Here is a 22,714-nt window from a genome sequence, read left to right as displayed (position 1 = left end):
AACCAGTCTGGTTTGACTTGGCTGGTACTGTTACAAAAACATACCATCTGATCAAAGACGCTGCTCGGAAGGAGCGCATATTATTGCCTTCCCTGAGCTTTGGTTACCGGGATATCCTGCATGGATCTGGTAAGCGTTGCGTGCTATCCTGTGGAGTAGGTTTAGGCCCTGTATCCAAGGGTTGTGTGAACTGCCCTTCCTAGGAACATTTCAATCCGCTGATCAACTTCAATACTTTCTCCCAGGGAGAGCAGATTCATTGTGCGGCATGGCCTTGCGTCCCTGTCCACTCAGGTGGACCCGAACCATACTCCATGTCCGATGAAGGTACGATCATCGCTATCCTTTGAGACCCATCTAATCCATGCAAAGCGGTAGCGGCCATCTCTCGTGTCTACTCTATCCAAGCCCAGTGTTATACACTACACTCTGCAACGGTCATCTCAGAGCCATCCATTGACATGATGGGCACAAAACAAGCCGCAGTTTTCAATGTCCCTGGTGGGGGAAACGCGAGGATATTTGCACCAGACGGGCGACAATTGACAAGCGAGTTGCCAGCAACAGAAGAAGGCATGGTAGTGGCAGACTTGGGTTTGGATCAGGTGACTATGCATAAAGTAATTCTTGACACGTGTGGACATAACGGGAGACCAGAGCTGTTATGGCTGGGTCGGGATAATCATGCAAAGCCGGAGGTTCGAACGGACAGAGACCTTTCATAGAATTATTTATCGTCTCAACCTTTTTCTTTTAATCTTTGGCCGCCCTAATTCTCAACTGAAAGATCAAACAGATACCTTGCAAAGTGTAACACGGTCATCGAAAGCGCAGCTATTTAGCTTCAGAGGGGGACCACGAAGACATGTGATTGACTAAATCAGCTTTCCTCTCATCATTGATTTCATCTATTTCAATCATGCATCATTATCGTGTTCTACGGTGTGTTTCTATACATTGGCATGAAGTTCTCTTTCTGGCCACTGATTAGTGTTGCTTTGCTAATTCCGTGAGAAGAAAAAGAGGCAATAGTCGATTAAAACACGATTTGGAATCAAAAGTCAAATTTCAAATGCGTGACGTATCTCACGTAAGACTTGATCCAGACCACTTTCGACAATTGAAGGATGAATGGTGGGGTGCTGCTTTTATGAAGTTCACTTATACGAGGGATACCTTCTCATTGGTCGACCAGTAACGTTATTTTCTTCAAAAAGCCCATTCTCACCGTGGATCATGGATGCGGTCAAGCATCTCTCCCAACTAAGGACAGCATGATCATTTGTCTCTTCTTCATTCTGGCTACTTTCATAGCCCAGGCTCTCAGCTTGCAGCCACCTGACTATTCACTTGGCAAAGAGCATTCCTCCGAACACCTAAACCGTCGTACCGGGCGTCTATCCCGACTTGAGCCACTGTCATATGTTAACACTACCAGACTTCAAGTGGCATACTATGAAGACGGTTCTCCAGATGCGCAGGTCGTTCTTCTCCTCCACGGCTGGCCCTACGACATTCACAGCTACACGGAAGTCGCCCCAGCTCTTGTGAAACAAGGATACCGTGTTATTGTCCCATATCTACGCGGTAACGGACCTACCACCTTTCTGCACACAGATACTTTCCGCTCCGGCCAGCAAGCAGCTTTAGGCTACGACATCATCGAGTTGCTAGATGCTCTAAGCATTAAAAAGGCCATCTTTGCTGGTTACGACTGGGGTGGACGTGGTGCTTGCGTTGCAGCAGCTCTGTGGCCCGAACGCTGTGCCGGCCTGGTGTCAGTCAACAGCTACTTGATCCAAGACCTATCAAAAGCCTGGGTTCCACTCGATGCCAAGATTGAAGCGGGCTTTTGGTACTTCTACTATTTCCTAACTCCTCGTGGACAAGCTGCTTTGGCGGAACACCCGAAAGACATAGCCAGGGTTGTTTGGAATAAGAACTCCCCTAAATGGAACTACACCGAAGCAGATCTCGATCGTGCCGCTGAGACTTTTGTCAATCCAGACTATGTCAGCGTTGTTACTCATGTCTACAGACATCGCCTGCTGTATGCTCCAGGTGATCCAGGCTACAATAATATTGAGAAAGCGCTTCTCGAGCAGCCTGTTATCTCAGTCCCAACTGTAACACTAGATGGTCTTGCAGACGGCAACTTTCCGCCGACGAACGGGTCCTCTTCAGCCAAGTACTTTAGTGGTCCACGTGTACACCATCAGGTTCCTGGGGCGGGGCATAATCTTCCGCAGGAGAAGCCTGAAGCGTTTATCAAAGCAGTGCTTGATGTTTTGTCGCTGAAATAGTTTGGATCAGCTTTATCATGATTTAGGAGATGGTTGATTCATCAGAATCGAGCATGAGGATTTACTGTAATTACCATAGTACAAAGGCTCCTGCCACTTTTTTTATACAGTCTATCGGGTTGAATATTCTTTATGCGGTCATCCAAATCATTTAAACGGCTGGTTGAACAGCTTTCAGACTCCTTCTTTAACAGTCCAGCTCCTATCTTTCTTTCGTTCTTGGCCTGTAACTATCACCAAGCTCAAGCTAAACTGCAGTATCCATATCGAATTCTGCCAGGTGTCGCGGGTTAGGTATATGGACATCAATTCATCAAGCCATAATCATTGTCCATACTGGACAGGTCATGGGGCATATCCCCGTAATACCCCTCATCAAAGCTAGCAACTTCATTGACAGCGGTAATTAGATCTGAGTGGAGAAATACAACAGAATCCCACTGTAGGTCTGCATGACAGCTTTGTTTACTTGTCATCTTGAAGAGAGGTATCGTGTCTCCGATAGTTTGCAGACTTGTGTAAGAAAATATATCAGAGCTCTCACTGGTCGAAATGTGTGAGATGTCTCCTGAAGAACGAAGTGCTTCCATTGCGCTGCTAAGAAGTTTGTCTGCAGCCTCAAAGTCACCCTGGAGCAGCTCATACATGGCTAGCAGCGGGGTCATGAGAGCCATCCATCGGGACGTGGTTCTATTTGAGTTCTTCATGCGCTTGCGGAAAGTGTGGAGTGCAACGTTGTAGAGCCGAAGAGATTGGTGCCTGTGGTGATTGGCGATCTCGATCTGTACACCATTCTGGCTTAAGATAAAGCCACTGTAAAAGAATGACCCAAGGGCCAGGACGGCGTTTTGTATACACTCGTCTTGGAGCGTCTCTTGAAGGACAATATTGGAGTAAAGCTCGCTGTAGCTGAATACTGCGTTGCTCGGATTTGCATTTTGGTTAAACTGCTCAAGATAGACGGGGCCGTAGGCCGACGCGAGTGGAGAGAATGATGAAATCAGGTCATGCCATGTACATGGTTCCGAGTGATCTAGTCCGGGACTTGGGGCCAGGTTTAGAGTTGTTGCAGTGGTTCCAGGGGACGCGGACACTTCGCCAGCCGAACTATCAGTGCCGCTTGACAAGTCATTTGAGTCGCTCGCTTCTCCGGTCGTATCGCTGGTGTAACCGTCGCAATCGAATCTTCCCTTAGCACATCGGACGCATATGGGTCTGGCCTCTATAGTTGCATTGATGAATTAGAGACCTGCTTAACAATTTTGTATCAAATACTCTTACCGTCACACTTGACTCTTCGGATCTTACAGGTCCCGCAACCCGATCGGGACTTGGGTTTTCCAGTACGTTCCCAACGCCGTACGGCCTTCTTTACTTTAGGGGGAAGTATCCTTGATGGTGGCTTGGGGCTGGAGTCTTCACTGTAGAGAGGGATGATTGGTCTCATTCTGGGGTAGATACACAAGCCATCCAAGTTCTTTCAGAGTCAATCGTCGTCATAAATAAAGAGGGTATACTACCTTTCCTCATTTCAGAGCTTGAGATTTTTATACAAGATGCAATTCTGTAGCCCTCTTCAGAGGCCAGAACCTAATTGAGAATAGTGCATTTCCCTTCAATGCCAATTCGCTAATTGCTCAAAGTGATTGGCTGCTCAAGCAGTGTCGATCCATGCTGATGGCGGAGAAATCGGGGAAACTAGACTGTAAGTAGTAATCGTATTTACCAACCAATCATCTATGACAGAGGTTTGGAATACATTGGATGAGTGGAGTGCTTTGTCATACAGGTTAACCTGCATCTGACTGTTGGCTCCTGGTAGGGCTGACCTTGGCTGTTTCTAACCTTGTCACCCTCGTTTTCTCAAGCACAGAACTGAGAAAAGCATCCGATTCAACATTTACCTCCCCCTCTTATTCTTCCATAATCAAGGGCATTTCTGAGGCGCAGCTGTCGGCTGAACCATGATTCCCGCCAACGCACTCATAAACACTATCCAATTGGGCAAGCCGAAGCGTTCTGGTGCACCCAAAAGTCGCAGTGGCTGTATCTCGGTAAGCCGCCCTTGCCTTTGCACTTGGATAAGAGATGCTCTAGTATTGGTGTGTCTGAGAGTACTTTGCTGACATTATCAGTGTAAACGAATGCACTTGAGATGCGACGAGGCGAAGCCAGCGTGCAGTCGATGCGAAAGGTCACATCGACTATGTCGATACGGAGAAGCTGCACAAAAGGTTATCCAACCCCTCACACAACCCAAAGTCCTCCTACCAAAACAAGGGTTTACGAGTCATGAAAGCTTTCCCCTTCTTCTGGCTCAACCTAGATCTTCCAGTCTAGAGCCCCATGAAGTACCCTATTTCGATCTCTTTCGTTATCAAATGGCCCATGACTTTGGCTACACCCCTTGCACCCTTTTCTGGAACAAAGTCATACCGCGGGAAGCTATGAACGATGACTGTGTAAAGTTCTCTGTCTTGAGTGTCGGCGCGCTCATGCAATCTCTTTATCGTCTTGGTCCAAGGCCATATACTGGCCTCAAACCTTTCTCGGACCTCTCTCGGGCATCCAGCGACCCAACGTATCGCATCGCTCTCCATTACCACTCAAAAGCAATCGCTGCCTTACAAGCCAGAATCAAGTCCAACTTCGCCACTGTTTCCCGACGGAATACGCTTATAAACATGTTCATCCTGTTTCTCTTCGAGCTAATGCACGGGAATACAGCAACAGCTGATCGGATGCTTACAAGCAGTGTTGAGCTTTTGCGACAGAAAAAAGATCAATTAGCGGAAGAAGTCATGGAAGGGTTTGAACCCCAGCAAGAACCTGTCTACACAGCAATCTCCAACGACGAGGGTCTGGATCAAGCTGAACGGATTCTTCCTCGTTTGCAAGTCTTCTTCAGCTTGAACTCTTGTTTTTTTCCCTTGCAGAGAGACTGCTGGTCGCGCTTTTCTACACAAGCGATACCTTGCACGGTCCCTTCAGCAAAGACTGACTTCAACCAATTTGCCGCTATGTGGAATAGTTTCATCACTCGCGCTGTGATCTTCGTGGTCAAGATATTGCAGGATCGTTCATACTGCGATGCATTCCATAGAGCGTCTTTGATGGCACGCCGAGATATGTTTCTCAAACAACTTCGCCAATGGGAAATTGTCATTATCGAGAGACTGGACGTTGAAAAAGACACGGTTGCTAAAAACACAACCAAGACATTTCACGTCGGGCAAAAGGTTGTCTATATCTTGCTAAACTGTTGCCTTGATCCTATGGAGACAGAGTACGACAAGTATGACAACGTCTTTGCCGAAATTATGGAAATGATGCACTCTGTCGAGGGTACTTCGGGTCCATTGACTCGAATCGAGACAGTCTTGGACATCTACGTTCTGCCCGTCCTCAACTTTGTATCCCAAAAGTGCAGGAACAAGGCCATCCGATTGGACTCTCTGAACCTATTCGAAAAGATGACATCTACCATGGGCGGTTGGGAGACCAGGGCCAGTTTGTTAGCGCGTCGACATCTTATGGCGATCGAGGAAGATGGTCGCGATGAGAACGGTGTTATTCCTGCGGGCTGTAGATACATATGGACTGATGTCTCGTGGGATAAAGATCAGTCTTATCTAGACGTCTACTTTCACGAGGCTGGGTACAGAACTCTTTGTAACAAGGTGATAGAGGACAAAGTTTATTTAGAAGAGCGGGAAGAATTTGTCAGTAGATAACCCGATGTATGCTAAGGTCTTGAAATCTACGATAGCGAACTAGCTTCTCAAAATACTTGGACATGATATCGAGCAGATCCCTACTTAGAACCAGTGTAAACATCGCTCTTCCAGACGAGATAGAGGTAGCCACCGCCTCGGCCCGCATTGATGTCACTGATCATCCCATGCCAGCCCGCAGGGGGTGCACTTTGAGGGATAGTCTGATGCCAGATGGCAAAATCAGTATTGAATCTAACGCCAATAAAATTAGTCCCTGTTAATCATTCAGGATGGGGTAGTATCGTGGGTCTTAGCCAGTGGCAGTCATGTTACGGGTCCAATCGAGGAAGCGGTAGTCGCCACCAGCGCCCTTTGCGAGATCGTCCGTTCGGGCTGCATCGCCATGTCCAATGTAGATGGTAATGCTGCCCATCATCATGTCCGGCTTATCAGCCTTGATCGTGGTGAGCCAGATGTTGCTTGATTCAAGAGTCAGCGACCCAGTGTGGCTGATAAGGATTTAAAGCTAGGTCCGAAGCAGCTAGCCATAGTGCATCAAGCTCTTGGAACACTACTAGGGATTTACGACCATTTCATGGAAACTAAGCAAGCGAATATTACAGACGAGGTCAGATACGGAGTGAAAACTGTCACCTTGAACAGTATGCATTATAAGATATACTATCATGCAAAAATCAAATCGCTGTCCTTCATATCAAATTCGTAAGATTCCAAACTCCATTCCAGTAAATTATACAACCTCTCTGGACTTGTTCTCAACATAAACAACCTGTCCTTGAGTATTCATAGCAACGCTCTCCTTCTCGTTGTACACGGCATCCTGCTGCTCAGCATCACGGTTGCCGAATAGACCAATCTTGTACCAGGGAAGGTCAAAGAGTCTATCCATGCTCTCAAGAGAACGACCAGCAGTCTCAGGGACTGAAACAACAACCCAAATACCACCAACGACCAGGATAGCAGCGTAGGTCCAGAAGGTTCCATTGGGGTTGATTCCACCCTCGGATGATGGCAAAAGCATGTTGGGAGTGGCTCGGCTGCTACCATATTGGCAGAGGAAATGCAGGGTCATGGCGAAAGAAGTACCAAAAGCTCGGACACGGAGGGGGAACAACTCGGCGGTGAGAATGTAGGACATGGTGTTCCAACCAAGAGCCCAACCAATGCCAGAGATGTAGATCATAGCCATAGCACCACGAGCAGCAGCGGAAGAGCTGTGAGGTTCGGGAACGGCAGTGAGGAATGAGCCAACGTAGATCATAGCAAGAGCCTGCAGGGCAATGCCTCCGATAAGAGCACGCTTTCGACCGATAACATCGACGAGGAAGAGAGCGCAGGTAATTGCTGAGATAAGCTTGACAATTCCGAAGAGGGCGGTGACGAGAAGACCAGTCTCAGAACCCTTGATACCGAGAAGAGCGAAGAGATCGGGGGCATAGAGAGTGATAGAGCCGGCACCGGACCATTGAGCAAGAACCTGAACCATGCTGGCGAGATATAGACGATAAAGGTTGCTGCTGTTGAGGAAAAGCTCCTTGCATGTACCGAGGAATGAGCTGTTGACACTCTCAAGCTCGTGCTCGTGGGCCAGCTGAATGGCAGTGATTTCGCGGGTAATGTAGTCGGACTCGGGATCTTGTTGTCGGAGGCGGGCCATAACAGCAGTAGCCTTTTCGGTCTGACCCTTCTTGATGAGGAAACGAGGAGATTCGTCGACGAAGAAGCTAAGAATCAGAATCAAGCCTGCAAACATGATGTGAAGGCTGGTAGGAACGAGCCAGCGGGCGTGAGTGTTGTCGCCCATGTGAAGAGAGCAGCCGTAGTTGGCAAAGTAGGCCAAGACGATGCCGAGATATACAAAGCCGGAGAAGACACAAGTGCAGAGACCACGGACAGCTGTTGGGGCGATTTCGGCAAGATAGACGGGACCAACAACGGCTGTTTGACCAACTCCCAGACCTGCGATGAAACGACCAGCGTACACGGCGCCGAGACTGCCACCATTGGCCATGAAGATGACGATTCCGACGATCCAAACTATGCAGAGCTGCCGAGTAGCCCAAATACGTCCGATTCTATCGCAGATGAGGAAAGCACTAGAGTAAAAGAGTCAGCGGATAGTGTGGCAGATTGCATAATGACTATACTTACATCAATGCGCCTCCAACACAACCAATCTGAACCATGGCAGAAACATTAGCCTTGATGTTGGCCTGTTCGACAGTCGAGTAATCCTCAAAGTGGATGTATTCCCGGAAGTCCTTTGACTTAAAAGCGCCCGAGATCAGACCCTCATCAATACCGCGGGCCGCGCCCATGAGGCCGAAAGCAAAGACAGCAAACCATAGTCGCCAGTTAAAGACGCCCTTTGGCTCACCGACATCGCCCAGCTTGAAGATGTTGACGGGTTTCTTGACAACGCCTCCAGCCATTGTTATGTGTTTGTTGAACTGAAAGAGGGGAAGAGATGAATTCGCTTGTCTGGGTGGTCTTGACTCTTTAAGTTTTGGATGCTTGGTCTGGACTGGACTAGTGATTGGGGAAAGCTTGGGGTCGAAGGGGGACCCTGATCTTATAGGAGATTGAAACGAGGTGTCACTAACTCAGTTGCCCATGGGGTAAATCTTGATTCGGGTGATTTACCCCGTGGAGATTGAGAAACGATTCGGTTTGTCATTGCTGGGTTTGATGGAGTTCGCGATAGCTGTTGATGGAGACTGCAAGCGATGATTTTGTTCCCGCGGGTAGACTTCGCCGAAAAAAGAAATGGGGCACGTTCCCCGTTCAAGAGAAGGGGACCCGTGCGAGTGCGGAGAAGCTTGAGATCGTGGCGAGTCAACAGTTGAAGGCAGTCTCGTTCCCGAGAAGGCTTCCAGAACACTACCAATATAGTGGCATAACACACGCAAGCGTCAAGGCCTTTGAGCTTTCAGCACTGAATCTAGGCTCACATGCACCGCATCTGATCCCACGAGTTTGAGATGAGATCACCCAAGTCCCCGTCTGCTACAGGGCCATCTCCGCATTAACAGATTAAGCTTCATCGGTGAACCCCGCAACCTCCAACTCTTCTGGTCCTAGCCCCTTTGATCTTTGCCAAGACGGGGCTTAGATTGATGCCAAGACCCATTTTTCTCGGCACGAACGGCACATAAGAAGCCATGATGCTCCGGCCTCGTCCTCCCCTTCATCGTCACTCATTTGCCTGCGCTCCTTCGCTCTCGACTCACGAACCCACCTCTGGCCTGATGTTGCTCGCTCCCGCGGGTACAATCCCTGAATTCGAATCGTCCCGCGGATAGAATTCGTCGATTTCTAATGAAGAGACTTCCCGCGGTTGGGGAAGAATTCGCTCACCAGCTGAAGTCTCGAATTTTTATTGTTTTCTCCCGCTCTCGGGATCTCTTTCTTTTTGAACTCTCCGAATTTCCAGACGAACATGACGAATTATTGCCTATGAGCTGATACTTTAATTCTCAACGCTTTTGAGAGGAAATGACAAATCGCGATTCTGCCATTGACATTTTGCGCTGCATCAAAACTAGGGGTTGGCTCATGGAAATACGCTTATTCGGCCTTGAAGAGTTCCCGTACGGCTGAAAAATCTCGTTCGGGCATTTCCCGTGGTAAAATGAGGGAGGCTCTGACCAATGACGGCCAAACCAGTACCCTAGGGACGGCAATTCAATTATAATTAATTCTTCAACGACATAAACCAAATTGCAGAAAAATATAATTAGAAAAATATGAAGTAAATATCATGGCTTATTTATGCTTTTTCCGTTGTGAAATGTTATTACATGTTGTAACTGTAAATGTGTTGTTTTTAAGCAGAGTTAATGTTGGAAATGAACAGTTGACGAAATGCACACTTGAGCAATACATCGCCAATATCGATAGACAGCCTGATGCGATCAAAGACATAAAGCTAAGACTTAGATAAGAAGTTGGTATTTATTCTCTCATATGTGACGCCAAGATCATAATCAACTCTCCCACCCCTTCACTTGCGAGTTTGAAAGTCTTGAATTAGACTGTCAACTGCCTGGGCCACCTTCCTAGGTCGAGAAATCTGTGGACTATGCCCAGATCCCTCCAAGACACGCGTACTCCAAGCTTCACTCCCTCCGCTCGAAACAATCATGCTCTCCTGGTCTGAAAGAGGAATGACAGCATCCTCTGTTGCCTTGATATACGCCAAGCGACCTTTGTATGACTCTTCCTGCCACGCTTGAGGAGGGACGATCCCCATGTTCGCAGCCATGCTCTGTGGCTGCAACTGTGACAGTGACCATTGTGCCTGCTCGTCTGAAACATCGGGCCGGTAGAGCAGACTACTAGGGTCTTTGGCGACAAAGAGTCCCGGAGAGGGGGTATCCCAATTGACATAAGGAAGACCGCCTAAGCTGCGAATAACAGCGCCTTGATCCATGCCTCCAGGGAAAATGTACCCGCAGAGATTGATGAATCCCAGAACTCCACCTGGTAGATTGTTCCTGGCTCGCTCCGCGACAGACAGTCCGGTGATAGCCCCGCAACCAATTGGGCCACCATAAGAATGAGCCAGCACGACGACTTGTTTGGCTTCCGCTAAAAGTGGTTCCAGGACACTTCTCACATGCGCTGCATCGTCCAATTGTGTCTTGCCCGCTACACCGGATACTGAAGGCAGATCCAGATTCTGAGTGGTATATCCGAGGGACTCCAGCTCAGGGATTTGGTACTTCCAGACCCAGGAGCCATGCCAGGCGCCGTGGACGAGAAGGATGGTGGACTTTTGGGTGGACGACATGTTACCACACAATTGGGAGAGTCGCACAGAAGATAAAGACAGTTAATGATTCGCGAGATGTTGGAAAGTCGGTGTTGCTGTGAAGATGCGCGAATAAGCCCAGTTGGTATCCGTAGACTATAATCTTACGGATTACGTCACAGATACAGACAATTGAGGCTGGCCTTGGCTGCCAGGGGGAAGTAAGAAAATTTAGGACGTCTAACCTAAATGACAAAAAGGCTTAGGTAAGTTTAGTATAACTTAGTACAGACCCAGTGGACTTTAGATTACTTTAGATTAGGTGTTTTTGGCATTGTAGGTTTAACATGATTTTCTTGGGACTAGACACCTTGGACGCACTAAGCCAGAATTAGGTAGCTAGACCCTTGATCGTCCAGATGAAAAGCGACCTTGGCGATAATTGGTTGTTCCCCACGTGGGGCGCCGCCTTGCCAGGACCCTTGTCGAAGTTTCGGCATTAGTTTCACTAGTCACTTGAGCCTCATTGACGTCGACAGACCTCGTTCATTCATTCTCTTGGTTCAACAGTTATGAATCTACTGAACAAGATCAAAGAAGGTGATTAAACCGATAAGCATCGCGGATCAGTTCAGAATGGTCCCTGATCTGCTGTGCATCAGATAGCGAGTTGACGACGAGTGTAATGATACCATCTCTGTGGTCATCCAAATGGAGAGCGACGATGAGTTTGAAGATGTCTTCTTCTCTATTCTTGTACCTGGCCTGGAGGCCGGGCGTGGTCTATGACCTGAGCCATCCAGGATCACATAGAAGGGTGACAGAGACCTTGGTCTTCTTTCTGTTGTCGCGTCTCATTCTGTCCGTTGACACTCGTGAAGTAGTGTCAGCGATGCTCTCAGTGCCATGGGCTCTCATCTCTCTGATAGTGTGGGCATGCTGAGAGAGCGACTGACCGGGTCGCAGTGTCCTTGGTCGAGGCGGCCGGGCTCCAGAACCCATTCTCACAAATGAGGTCATAGAACTCTGACCACCGGAGGATGGTCATGCGGCTTGAGGGCTAGCCAGGGCTAACAGGGTGAGTATTCGCCAGGGTGTTTGAAGATGAAGGAAGAAAAGAAGTCATGGTGACGGTTGAAGATATAGTGAGAGATAGAATGAAAGAGAGAGTCAACTCAAAGATTGTGGGATGTAAGACTGAGGGTGACGATATGCCAGGTGAGAGAGCCTACGAAAGAGCATTTTGGGCTGATGAAGTTTTAAACGAAATCTGGATCACTCACCTAATCGCACTGCTGAACAAGGCTCAAAGAAGATGAGGTTAGGAGAATGAAAACCAAAACGAGCACATCAAGCAATAAGTTTGCCTAAGGCGTTAAGGCATGTAACTACGAACTTAAGACGAAGCAGGAGGCGACAAGTTACTCTAACTCCGAAGATGAGTCGAAGCGGAGCTCGGCCATCGATTTGACTTTCGCGAAGCAATCGCTTAGCCAGTCGGTCGAGTATTGCGAAGGGCTCAGAGTGCCAGGGTTTCTCAATGACCATCGTGTCATTGAAACATTGGTCAAGCGAACAGTGAAGACAACGTTTAAGACTATGCCTTGCTGGCACAAGATGACTCCTGAGAAGTTCCAACGCCATCTCAAGCCCCGTCTTCCGCCTTTCGACAGCCCGGTCGGCTCCGAAGAACAGGTTGCTGACCTCTTTGCCAAGGTGATACATGCTCTACACGTCACTACGATGGAGAACGTCCCCAGGAGGTTCTGCGGTCTCAGGCCTCAAGCTCATCGATCAAGCAGCTGGCATCGAAGTTGGGAAAACGACTTGTTGAATTGGACACTTTCAAGAAGAAGGTTCAGACCCCCAAGACATTGCAGAGGATATCATTCCTCGAACGCGACCTCGACAGATTGAATGCTGAGATGTGGAACGTGTCCAACCACGACAAGACTAGACGTACCTCACCGAGAGAGTTATTCAACATGTTCAGGTTGGCCAGGGGCAGGCCTCAGCCAATTCAGTTTGCCCAAACTCCAACGCTCGAATACAAGGGCGATCATCATAGCGACAGTGATGCGGCTAATGAAACGCAACTTGCGACAACGGATCACGAGAAGATTGAGATGGTCAAGAAGGTCAAGTTCCGCAACAACGACAATCCCAAGTCTAAGAGGATCTTGGACGAGTCTGGTGCAAGACACGACCCCCAGCGAGAGGACATCAACATGCCCCGGGATATCGATGCTGACAAGCTCCGGACAATCATCAAGGGTCTTCAGAACAACAAAGCCCCAGGACCGTACCAGGTTCCCAACGAAGCAATCAAGCTCGGCATGGAGCTTTTGCTGCCTCAACTTATCACTTCATCCTACAAACTTCAAGGACAGTATCATCGTTATGCTATTGAAGGCTGGTAAGGAGGCGGACAAGCCCGAGTCTTATAGGCCCATTTCATTACTCTCAACCGTCAGCAAGCTTTACGAAAGGATCCTGGCCGACATGATGCTTGATGTCTTGAAGGAAAATCTACATCTCCTTCTTGCAACTCAGTTTGGTAACAAGACAACGACCGAGGCCCTACAGTACCTGTTTCGTATCATCTACGGTAATTGGTGCTCTAGGAGCAATGACGTCGTCACGATCCTCGGTCTGGACATGAGCAGTGCCTACGATAACTTCTATCGTCAGAAGCTTTTGCAAACCTTGTATGATAAAGACTTCCCAAAATGGTTTGTTGACATCATCGGGCGTGTACTTTCATTACGAGATGCCACTCTGCGTTTGCCCGGCATCATCTCTGAACGCTTTGGAATAAACACTGGAATTCCCCAAGGTTCACCACTCTCTACCGTCCTCTTTTACTTCTTTGTTTCTCCTCTCGTGGAACGAACGTTCCCTCCCCGACGCATCTACGTTGACGGCAGGAAGGAGACTGTCCACCTATACCAGTTCTCTTGTGTAGATGACATCTACTTCATTGCTGTCTCTGGGATCTACGAGATCAACTACAGAGGACTTGAAATCCTTCATGAGCAGGTTACCCATCGCCGATGAGCTGTTCATCAGGTTTGGTGCTCACAAGTACCACGTCATGCACATTAGACAACCAACCGTTCGAGAGCCGACCCATAACCAAGTGAGGCCCATGATGAAAGGTTTCGTCGAGGAAGTCCAGGAGAAGATGATCATCCTTGGTGTGTTAGTGGGCTCTCAGATGACTTTTGACCTTCATGTAACCGAGATCATCAAGAAGTGCAGACGGAGGCTGGGTTACATGAAGCGAATATCGGGGAGCACGTGGGGCCCTGACATGTATGCAGTCCGTCAAAACTACCTGACGTTGATTCGTCCTGTCATTACCTACGCTTGTGGAGCTTGGTCCATCAAGCAGCGCAAGTGCGTCAGCACACGTCTGAACTTTGGCCTCAGCACCAAGGTGATTGACCGGAATGATAGCACCATTAGATTCAAGCGTGGCATTGTGTGCATCCTCCGCCAAATTAGCTCGAAGAATACATCCGAGATATCTATAGCTACCAATGAGGTTCTTCCGGGGTTGACAGATTCGGCTTCACCTGAAGAGCTTTTCGATATGTCGTTCGATTATTGGGATATCCCGTCGCCCGCTCGGCTCAGGGAAACTGCGGAACGTCTGCAACGGCATCGCTTCTTGGATAGCTTAGGCAGCTGGCTTCCGATCCAAAGAGATGATCCGAGATGGTTTGATGCAACATACAAGGGACCAAAGTATACATATCGTCGAAAATACTGGTTCTCGGCAACAGCTGTCGCTGTAAAATTTCTCAACCGTTTATCATTAACCCAACGCGGATATCTGCACAAGCTGGTACTAAACGAAGACAGGATTTCAGTTGGTTTCCCTGAGTCCCATGCTATTGGATTGATTCCCTTTTTTAAACAAAACCCAAAGCTGCATGTTGAACAGTGGGTCGACGTCTGGCAAAACCTCGTCATGGACTCCGAACAGCCAAGTGCCTACGGACCGAACGGCATGATCTTTGAACGGAGCGAGCCACACCCCGGAGAGTTCCACTGCCTGGACTCAATCTCTGGACTAGACTAGGACGTGGCCTTCTCTAATTGGGTTGTGCATGGATTAGAAGTTGTGAAAGCGGGAATGCCTTCCGGGTCTTGGTCCGTTATTTTTGATGGAAGTCCCGACCTAAACCTCGCTACCGAACTGTTTACCACTTTTCTCCAACGTACCATTGTCTGGCAGACCTTCTACACCGACTGTGTTTCCTTGGGTCTTTTTACAGACCCGAGCCACTATCACATCAGACGAGAGAGCTTCTGAAAGCAAGAGAAGCTCAATCTTTCAATGCAACTTCAATCTCGATCGCCCTTGGAACTTAGATGAGATAGCCGCCAGTCACAACGTACACAATGGGGACTTTAAATGGGAATTGGATTATTGGTTGGAATGTGAACTTAGTTTGAACTCCGAACCTATCAGTTTTCCCATGTTAAGCCCGACAATAGACCTTGAAAAACTACGATTTGGTTGCTTTGAGCGGGAAAGGATAGCAGATGATTGACTCGCAACCCATCTGGACAGAAGTATTACGAGGATACAATCAGTTTCTCGGGGCAATCAACAAATGGGAAATCGTCATTCATAATGGCAGTGTCAGTTAGTTGGTACTACATTTGCAGATAAATTTCGTTCCATCCCGAGACACTCACAGAATTGCACGTGTATAAAGCATCCAAATTTAACTTGCAAAAGACCATCAGTGACGCCCCAATGATAAGATAAGGCCTGGCCCACTCTATGAGCCTCGAAAACGCGCTAAGTCAAGCAGAGTCTAGACCAATTCCAGCCTACTATTAGCCTTTCGTGACCCATTGAATTGCGAGACACGATTGGACTTCTCGTAAATCTGAAAGCAAAGCCCCATTTCCATCTCAGCCACTTTACTGCAATTTCTCACCAGCCTCGGCGCTCTCATTGGCATAAAATAATCTCGCCAGTACCTTTTACCTCCAACTTGCAGTCTCGTATCAAGCAAAAGGACCTTTTCTTCCCTAAAACCATGACAGCCAATCATATCGTTGCAATGAGAGGCAAATTCAAGCGAGCCTCGACTCCCAAGGTGAGAACGGGATGTATCACCTGGTACGTTGATAGCTTACCGCCTCGTTTCTCGTAAAATATCACTAATTGGGAAATACTGTAGCAAGTGAGTCCAAATATTCTCTGATGATCTCTTATAAAAAGCTCATACATTCCCTGCCTTTAGAATCAGGCACTTGAAATGCGACGAAGCAAAACCTTTTTGTCGACGCTGCCATAACGACAAGATGAAGTGTGACGGATACGCACCACCTAAGCCCAAGGCTTCAAAGCGCTCCAAGCGTCGAGATACTTCCTCGAAGCCTGAAGTCGCCATCTCACTGCCGCTGCTATCTATGCAGGCCGTTGACCAACTCTCTTTGTTATCAGACCCTGAAAAAGTCTACCTGCAACATTTCCTGCACTGGACAGCAAAACAGCTTTCACCTTCTTCTGCTGCCATGAACTTCTGGCTCAAATACGCCCTTCCAATGTCATATCACTACGATGCCATCAGGTATAGCATGATTGCGGTCGGGGCATCTCATCGAGCCTACATGGCTCAAAGCCTACCGTACTCCCGCCCTGATCGCCTGCAGCGTCCTGTCATCCAACACTACAACAGAGCCATATCCTCGATTCTTCCCATAATGTCTGCTCCTTCAAATAAGAACATTCATTGCATATTGATCTGCTGTCTGCTCTTCATGACTTGTGAGGGACTGACTGGTCGGTACGATGAACTCTTGCAACATCTCGCTGCTGGCGATACGGTATTTCAGTCACTACGTCACCAAAACTCCTCAGATGTCTCGGATGTGCTAGAGGGACTTGTCGACATGTTTAGCGAGATGGGCCTTACATCTTCGGGCTTCATGGGAGACCATCCTCTCTCAGGCATCAAAAAGTGGTGTCGCAGTAACCCTGAGACCGAAGCAAGCGATGATTCACCTTTTAAGACGCTGAACGAGGCATCCTATGCCTTACACGAACTACGACTAAATCATGACTTCCAGCCATGGAATCCGGACAGGGAAGACGGGTTGGCCAACGACAATGCATTTGAGGATAGGCTCCGCCGTTGGAATTCCCGTTTCAAAGCTCTGAGCCAACGATTGTTATCAAGCCCATCAGATGATGAGGTAGCGCATATCCAAACTCTGCAGCTCCACTATCAATCTCTGCAGATGTATATCAATGCGTACGATAACAAAGGACTACAACCTTCGCACCCATACAAAGCATTCATTGAGGCCGCAGTGAAGGTAGCCGCCCCTCTAATAGCAATAGATCAACCTACGTTCTCACTAGACGGATGTCTGGTCTCGGGTCTATCATTTGTCGCTATATCAACTCAAGGTGGGGATGAGAAGGTGCAAGCACTTGACCTCCTTCGGAAGTTGAACCACCGTGAAGGCATTTTCGACAGCAATGACATCGTTGAGATGCATGAACTGGTAGCCATGGATATGGACTGGGGATCTGGCTCTGACTCTGATTCAGATACTGATATAGAGGAACCTGATCCACCTCTTAGAGCACCAAAAGGAATACCGCAGATGATTGAGGTGCTTGCTCGCAAGACTGGGAAGACAAGCAAACGGCTGGAAGGCTTGTACCCATAAGTAGATCCAAGGCTCGGTTTGGGATACACATTTAGCACATCTCCTTAGTCATTCGTCAATTCATAATCTCTTTCCATGGCACATCAGAATTGAAGAAGAAGAGTAATAGAAATCATTGATGCAAGGTCCTTGTCCTGTCATAGGTTTAGATGGAACAGAGTAATATCTCCGTTGCATATCCAAGTTTTAGTGTTGCGTTGCCTGAAGAACGCAACTATTCATTCAAGGTCTCCAACAATGAGCTAGGATAACTATAATTCAGGGCTTTCGACTTGATTTACAGCGCCTGGGACTATGGGAATGCGTGACACTGATTCATCCTCGACAGCCCTGAGAGGGACGAATTCGGCCTTTGAACTGCTAGTAGTGAAGACTGAACTCATCGCAATAAAAAGAGCTAGAGATTTTCTATATCGATCTTACTTTGCCGCTCTTATCTTAGTCTCAGCAACATGTACCAGCTATTCCTAATGTCACTCTGAACGAGCGCCAGCTGGGAGAACGTGTCAATTTCGACAACGTCCAACAAGACATCATCCTTCCCATTCGGCACATCCATCCATTCTGACTAATGGCCAACTATATGGATAACTGGCCTATCATGTTGCTTCACATGGTTTCGCATGATGCCAGCTTTACATAAGCTCTATAGTGACATAGTCGATTAAGCTTGTATCATTGGTGCATCAAGGCAGAAGTTCAGAGTAAGTTCAGCGCCATGAGATATTAATGTAATGTTTACAACGTTATGTTCATTTTAACTATCGACAAGTGAAAGGCTATGTACAAGGTTTGAAGACAGCACAAGATCCGGCTATTTACAGACTTATCCACCAGCTACTGAAACTACTTACAGTGTCTTCTTGGCCCAGCCAACCTGCTGGTTACCGCCATCGAAGACGACGAAAGCAGCCTTGAGAGCAATATCACCGAAGATATTGATGCCGATGTCATCGCTGGGCTGGATACCACCGAGGCAGGTAGTAGAGCCATCCTGAACGGGGGCATAGTTGATGTAAGAGCCAGGGATGGTGATGGTAACACCGCCAACGACGAAGCTGAAGCTGGGGAGGGTAGCAGAGCAGCTGAAGACATAGCCACCATAGCTGGAGCTGTATCGGGCACCGCTGACCTTGGCGTAGTATGCGGAGTTGACATCGTCGGGGAGGAGGAGAAGAGTGGTACCGGTATCAGCAATACCAGTGATGGGGCTCTTGTTGACTGCGGCCGAACCGATACCATAGCCAGTGGAGGTAAACTCCCAGAAGCCCTCAGAGGAGTCGACGGAAGCGTATCCGATCTTGCCAGTGTAGGCTGTGCTGTCGATGAAGCCGAAGTTGTACTTTCCGGGCTTCTGGTGCTTCAGATCAGCAGTGAAGACGGGAGAGCCCAGGGTGCTGGCAGCATTGTCGAAGAAGGTCTTCTGCTGGGTAGGCGTGACGGTGTTGATGGAGCTGAAGCCAAGACCGAGGAGACCATCGAGGCCAGTCTCTTGCTCGAACTCGGAAGAGACCTTCTGGGCGGCCTCGACAGCTTGAGAGCTAACAACGAGGCCACCGACGGAGACCTTGTCCTTGTAGACATCTCCAGAAGAGGAGCTTCCGTCACCATAACTGATCTTCCATGTAGCGCCAGAGAGCTTCTTAGCTGTGCTGCTCTTGGCAGGGTTGTACTCATCATGACCGCTGCTACCAGTTGTCTCAGTGCTGAAGACCCAGAGATCTGAAGAGCCAGTGTCGAAGTCCAGGTTGAAGGTCTGAGCAGGAGTACCGATTTGGACGGGTGTCAACCACTCGACATCCTCGTCAGAGGGTGTAGTGGTGGCACTGCCGCTGCCACTCTGACGCTTGGAGTGAGCATGAGGAGGTCTCACGGCCTTGACAGCCTTCTCAAGACCCTTGGGAAGAGGAACGCCGTACTTGGCGTAGACGTGGGCGAGAGCGAGAGGACCGTTCTTGATGAACTTGGGGTTCTTGACTTGCTCAACGGTGAACTTCTTGTCCTGGGCAGCAGGGGCGCCGAGGGCGATGGAAGCAAAAGCCAGAGAGGCTGTGAGAAGAGCGTTGATGGAAAGCATCTTGATATCGGTGAGAGGCTTAGAGATGGAGATAAGACCAGAGAAGAGTGAGTGAGTGATGATGATTTATTTCCAAGATGAATGGTTCATACCTCGACTTATATATCTTGATTGACTCGACGGAGTCTGACATTGATCGAGAAATTCCGCCACACCACCAGTTGGTGATGCTTCATCTATCTCTCGCTAACACCTCGCTCGGCTTCCAACATCCGAGCCACCTTCCGAGAAAAGACCTACATCGCTGACGTGATTAGTCCCTTTGATCCGCGCGATAGATGCCGGACCTAATTCCTTGGCTGATCTGTCTATGCAGCCTCCCGTCCTTGGCATCTGTTTGGCTTCTTGGCTGCTTCCATCAATCGTGGCAGCCATGTGGTTGCCCCGCTAAGCCCCAGCGACCCCTTTACCTAACAAAAGGTCTTTTCCAGGCATCTTGATTGCAGGAGCGGAATAAAAACGTCTAGCTAACAACGAGCACTTCCGCCGTGTCGCGACAGGGGTGCATCACCAGTCTTGGCTTAAGCACCTACCGAGAAGGGATGCTTCCGCCGATTATGTCCGGAGAATTCGGCATTGCTAAGGCCCTGATAGGGAGTTGGGTCGGGACTCGGCAATGGGAGCGGAGGGACGTTTGTTATGGGTACAGCTGAGACCTAGGATCTATCCGTGATTAAACTGCTTTTGTAAAGGAACTATTGGTTAGTTTATCATGTGAACTCTCAAGATATAACCGTTCTAAAACGAGCAGGGTGGTAAAGAGGTGATGCTATTGGTTGAGACGGCGGTTACGATAAGCGTAATGAACAAGTTAGATTTCGTGATGCGGATACCCCTGCAGATCATGCCTTATCCGCTCTTGGTCGCGTGGGTTAGTGGTTGCTGGACGGCATTGCTCCTTTGGCCCTAGATAACATTAAGTCATGCATTGATGACCTCTTGACCCCGGATGAGTCGCTTCGAAGCTTCTATGCAGATCATTTTGGAGGCCGTGCGCCAAGAGCGATTTACTTTCACAACCAGACAGAATGTCACGCTGAAAATGAGCTTGCAGCTAGTGAATATCATCGGTACCAGCAACATTCCTCGACACAAGCAATCAGAAAATAGTCATAACATCAAATTTCATTGATGCGATAAATGGCATCGTGCATTCCTCGACTCCGGTTGAATGCTAATAAGAAACCGGAGTTCATTAACCATTCAGGGTAACTAGCGACATCATGGCCGAGGTCTCTCATTACCCCTGTCAGGATTTCGGACGAATACAGGGATGCGCCAAGCTAAACGCTTTGATACACCACAGCACTAACAAAGTCCCCAAAACCAAGCTAAACTGAGACAAGTGCAAAAAGTCCTGTATTATCATTCTTGGACTATAGTTGATAAGAGATGTTGCAATCACTATGGCTGTGACTCCGCCAATGAGCACATAGTTTCCGCAATCTCATTGTAGAAAGCCCGTATTACCGATCCCTCCCTATGGTCCAAATCGCCATTAAGGCAACTCCTTACCGCCTCTTGATACTCTGTGCCCATGAAGTGAGCTAGTCTGTCGTCTACCCTGCTGAGCAGCACTTCTTTGAACTTGGCGGGGTTTTCGTCGTCGCGACGTAAACTCCACGCTACGCGCCATAGACCAACTTCGAGAAGGACGACGCTGAGACTGTATATGTCGAAACCTTTGCGGTATGATTCACCTGGAATTCCTTGTGCAGAAGGATGACGATATAGATTGAAACGGACGCTTTGCTCTGGCTTTTCAGTGGTCTCGTCGGCTAAATCTGGGCGTGAGAATTCAAAGCCAACGAGGTATGGCCGAGACCAGATGGGCTGATTGCGCCGCACGGGAATCATGATATTATGGCTTCTGATACTCTTATGGAGCCATCCTGATGCATGAAGGATAGCTAATGAGAGTGATAGCGTGTAGGCCATACGATATCGATCACCCAATGTTGGAAGAGTCTCAGGCGTTGGTGATTTGATCAACGCTTGTAGAGATACCAGATCTGTTTGTTCACTGGTTCCTAGGGGATATTCGAAGACAAGGCCATATCGACTCTTCTCAATGTCTTCAAAAACTCCGAGGCAGTTGAGAGTCAAAAGTTCCTCGGGCTTTGCATCAGCGTGCAAGAGTCGTGCAATATTCTGGATTCTTCCTCTGAGTCTGATCCCTTTCTGTCCTTTCCAGGTAATGTCGTACAGTTTCCACTCGACAACTATCGGAGTCTTGGAGTCAAGTGTTCCAAAGCTTCTTAGTCCGCCAGCGACGTCATCATCTTTCAGAATCTTGACTCTGCCTGAGCGAATGGTGAGATTAGCATCGCCAGTACTGCTTTTGAATGCAGCCACTCGCTTCTCCAGGTCTTGGTCTAGCTCGTATCCGAGTTGACGAAAGTTGATAGCTCGTTTGAGTTTATCAGGTTGTATCACATGCTGAGTCGAGTCGCTCTCCTGAAATAGTACTTGCTGATTATTGCCGATATGCTCCAAGGACAGCACAGTCTGTGAAAGTGCGATATTTGGATCTCGAGTTGGTAGTAATCGATACAAGTCACTGAGAACTGCGCTTATCTGCACAAGCGTCTTATCGTGTTCTTCCGCCCCACCAGTCACCAACTTCAGGCGCTCGAGTGCAAGTTCTGATCTCGAGGCCTCACGAAGTGGTTCCAGTGACTCAAGTAGTATTTTGACTGTTGTTAATGAGGCGAGAACAGCATCTTTGTGTCTCTGAAGAATCCGTTGCTTCTGGATGTCGATTCGCTTAGAGGTCGGTTGATCAAGCCAGTCTCTCTGCCACTGGTCTAACAACGCCTCCTGGAGTATGAGCTTAGTACGTAACAAGCCAAGATAGCCATTGAGACCGCGTAGTGACTTCCAGAGACCATAAATCTTTGCGCAGGCTGTAAAGGCGTCTACCAGGCCACCGAATGCCCCGATTCCGAGACCGGCCGCTCCGACCTGGAAATCTACTAAATCGCTCACCATGTTGGTCTTTGATCAATCGCCAAACAGACACGTCGGATTTCTGATGATTTCAAAAATGATACCGGGAATATGAGAGCTTGAGCCGCATCATATCAGCTGCGGGGTTTATGCATCTTCGTGGCGGGGTAAATTGATAATCCGGTGAGGC

The 22,714-nt window shown here is 48.4% G+C and overlaps 10 protein-coding genes across 10 annotated transcripts; 5 read left to right on the top strand and 5 right to left on the bottom strand.

Annotated features, from left to right (window-relative positions):
- Nucleotides 1-248: 248 nt before the first annotated feature.
- FOBCDRAFT_125940 (uncharacterized protein) lies at nt 249-725 on the top strand (the record flags this gene model as incomplete). The annotated part of the gene is made up of 2 exons (XM_031173304.3): nt 249-327; nt 373-725. Coding segments are annotated over 2 exons (432 nt in total), but the record flags the coding sequence as incomplete, so codon positions are not given.
- Nucleotides 726-1,274: 549 nt separating this feature from the next.
- Nucleotides 1,275-2,303, top strand: FOBCDRAFT_236733 (Alpha/Beta hydrolase protein; the record flags this gene model as incomplete). Its single annotated transcript, XM_059610098.1, has 2 exons — nt 1,275-1,386; nt 1,474-2,303. 2 exons carry the CDS (start codon nt 1,275-1,277, stop codon nt 2,301-2,303), a joined length of 942 nt encoding a protein of 313 aa, XP_059464124.1.
- A 305-nt stretch (nt 2,304-2,608) lies between these two features.
- On the bottom strand, nt 2,609-3,750 carry FOBCDRAFT_126586 (uncharacterized protein; the record flags this gene model as incomplete). Its single annotated transcript, XM_059607809.1, has 2 exons — nt 2,609-3,525; nt 3,579-3,750. The coding sequence occupies 2 exons, from the start codon at nt 3,748-3,750 to the stop codon at nt 2,609-2,611; spliced, it is 1,089 nt and encodes a 362-aa protein (XP_059464123.1).
- A 474-nt stretch (nt 3,751-4,224) lies between these two features.
- Nucleotides 4,225-6,663, top strand: FOBCDRAFT_247901 (uncharacterized protein; the record flags this gene model as incomplete). The annotated part of the gene is made up of 3 exons (XM_031173301.3): nt 4,225-4,357; nt 4,439-5,961; nt 6,627-6,663. Exons 1-3 carry the CDS (start codon nt 4,268-4,270, stop codon nt 6,661-6,663), a joined length of 1,650 nt encoding a protein of 549 aa, XP_031050086.3. The 5' UTR covers nt 4,225-4,267.
- Nucleotides 6,664-6,770: 107 nt separating this feature from the next.
- FOBCDRAFT_176315 (general substrate transporter) lies at nt 6,771-8,472 on the bottom strand (the record flags this gene model as incomplete). Its single annotated transcript, XM_031173300.3, has 2 exons — nt 6,771-8,136; nt 8,192-8,472. The coding sequence occupies 2 exons, from the start codon at nt 8,470-8,472 to the stop codon at nt 6,771-6,773; spliced, it is 1,647 nt and encodes a 548-aa protein (XP_031050085.3).
- Nucleotides 8,473-10,001: 1,529 nt separating this feature from the next.
- FOBCDRAFT_214673 (Alpha/Beta hydrolase protein) lies at nt 10,002-10,896 on the bottom strand. The gene has a single exon (XM_031173298.3). The coding sequence runs from the start codon at nt 10,830-10,832 to the stop codon at nt 10,044-10,046; it is 789 nt and encodes a 262-aa protein (XP_031050083.2). The 5' UTR covers nt 10,833-10,896; the 3' UTR covers nt 10,002-10,043.
- A 3,048-nt stretch (nt 10,897-13,944) lies between these two features.
- FOBCDRAFT_269080 (uncharacterized protein) lies at nt 13,945-14,880 on the top strand (the record flags this gene model as incomplete). Its single annotated transcript, XM_031173296.2, has 1 exon — nt 13,945-14,880. The coding sequence occupies one exon, from the start codon at nt 13,945-13,947 to the stop codon at nt 14,878-14,880; it is 936 nt and encodes a 311-aa protein (XP_031050081.2).
- Nucleotides 14,881-16,546: 1,666 nt separating this feature from the next.
- Nucleotides 16,547-17,610, top strand: FOBCDRAFT_214670 (uncharacterized protein). The gene has a single exon (XM_031173294.3). The coding sequence runs from the start codon at nt 16,581-16,583 to the stop codon at nt 17,496-17,498; it is 918 nt and encodes a 305-aa protein (XP_031050079.3). The 5' UTR covers nt 16,547-16,580; the 3' UTR covers nt 17,499-17,610.
- A 645-nt stretch (nt 17,611-18,255) lies between these two features.
- FOBCDRAFT_196730 (aspartic peptidase domain-containing protein) lies at nt 18,256-19,575 on the bottom strand (the record flags this gene model as incomplete). The annotated part of the gene is made up of 2 exons (XM_031173293.3): nt 18,256-18,277; nt 18,353-19,575. 2 exons carry the CDS (start codon nt 19,573-19,575, stop codon nt 18,256-18,258), a joined length of 1,245 nt encoding a protein of 414 aa, XP_031050078.3.
- A 1,404-nt stretch (nt 19,576-20,979) lies between these two features.
- FOBCDRAFT_288157 (uncharacterized protein) lies at nt 20,980-22,566 on the bottom strand (the record flags this gene model as incomplete). Its single annotated transcript, XM_031173292.2, has 1 exon — nt 20,980-22,566. The coding sequence occupies one exon, from the start codon at nt 22,564-22,566 to the stop codon at nt 20,980-20,982; it is 1,587 nt and encodes a 528-aa protein (XP_031050077.2).
- Between the last annotated feature and the right edge of the window lie 148 nt (nt 22,567-22,714).

The sequence above is a fragment of the Fusarium oxysporum genome, chromosome II, assembly GCF_013085055.1.
Source record: "Fusarium oxysporum Fo47 chromosome II, complete sequence".
Classification (NCBI taxonomy): domain Eukaryota; kingdom Fungi; phylum Ascomycota; class Sordariomycetes; order Hypocreales; family Nectriaceae; genus Fusarium; species Fusarium oxysporum.
Note: the sequence above shows the minus strand (reverse complement) of the source record. Positions and strands in the feature narration are given on the sequence as shown.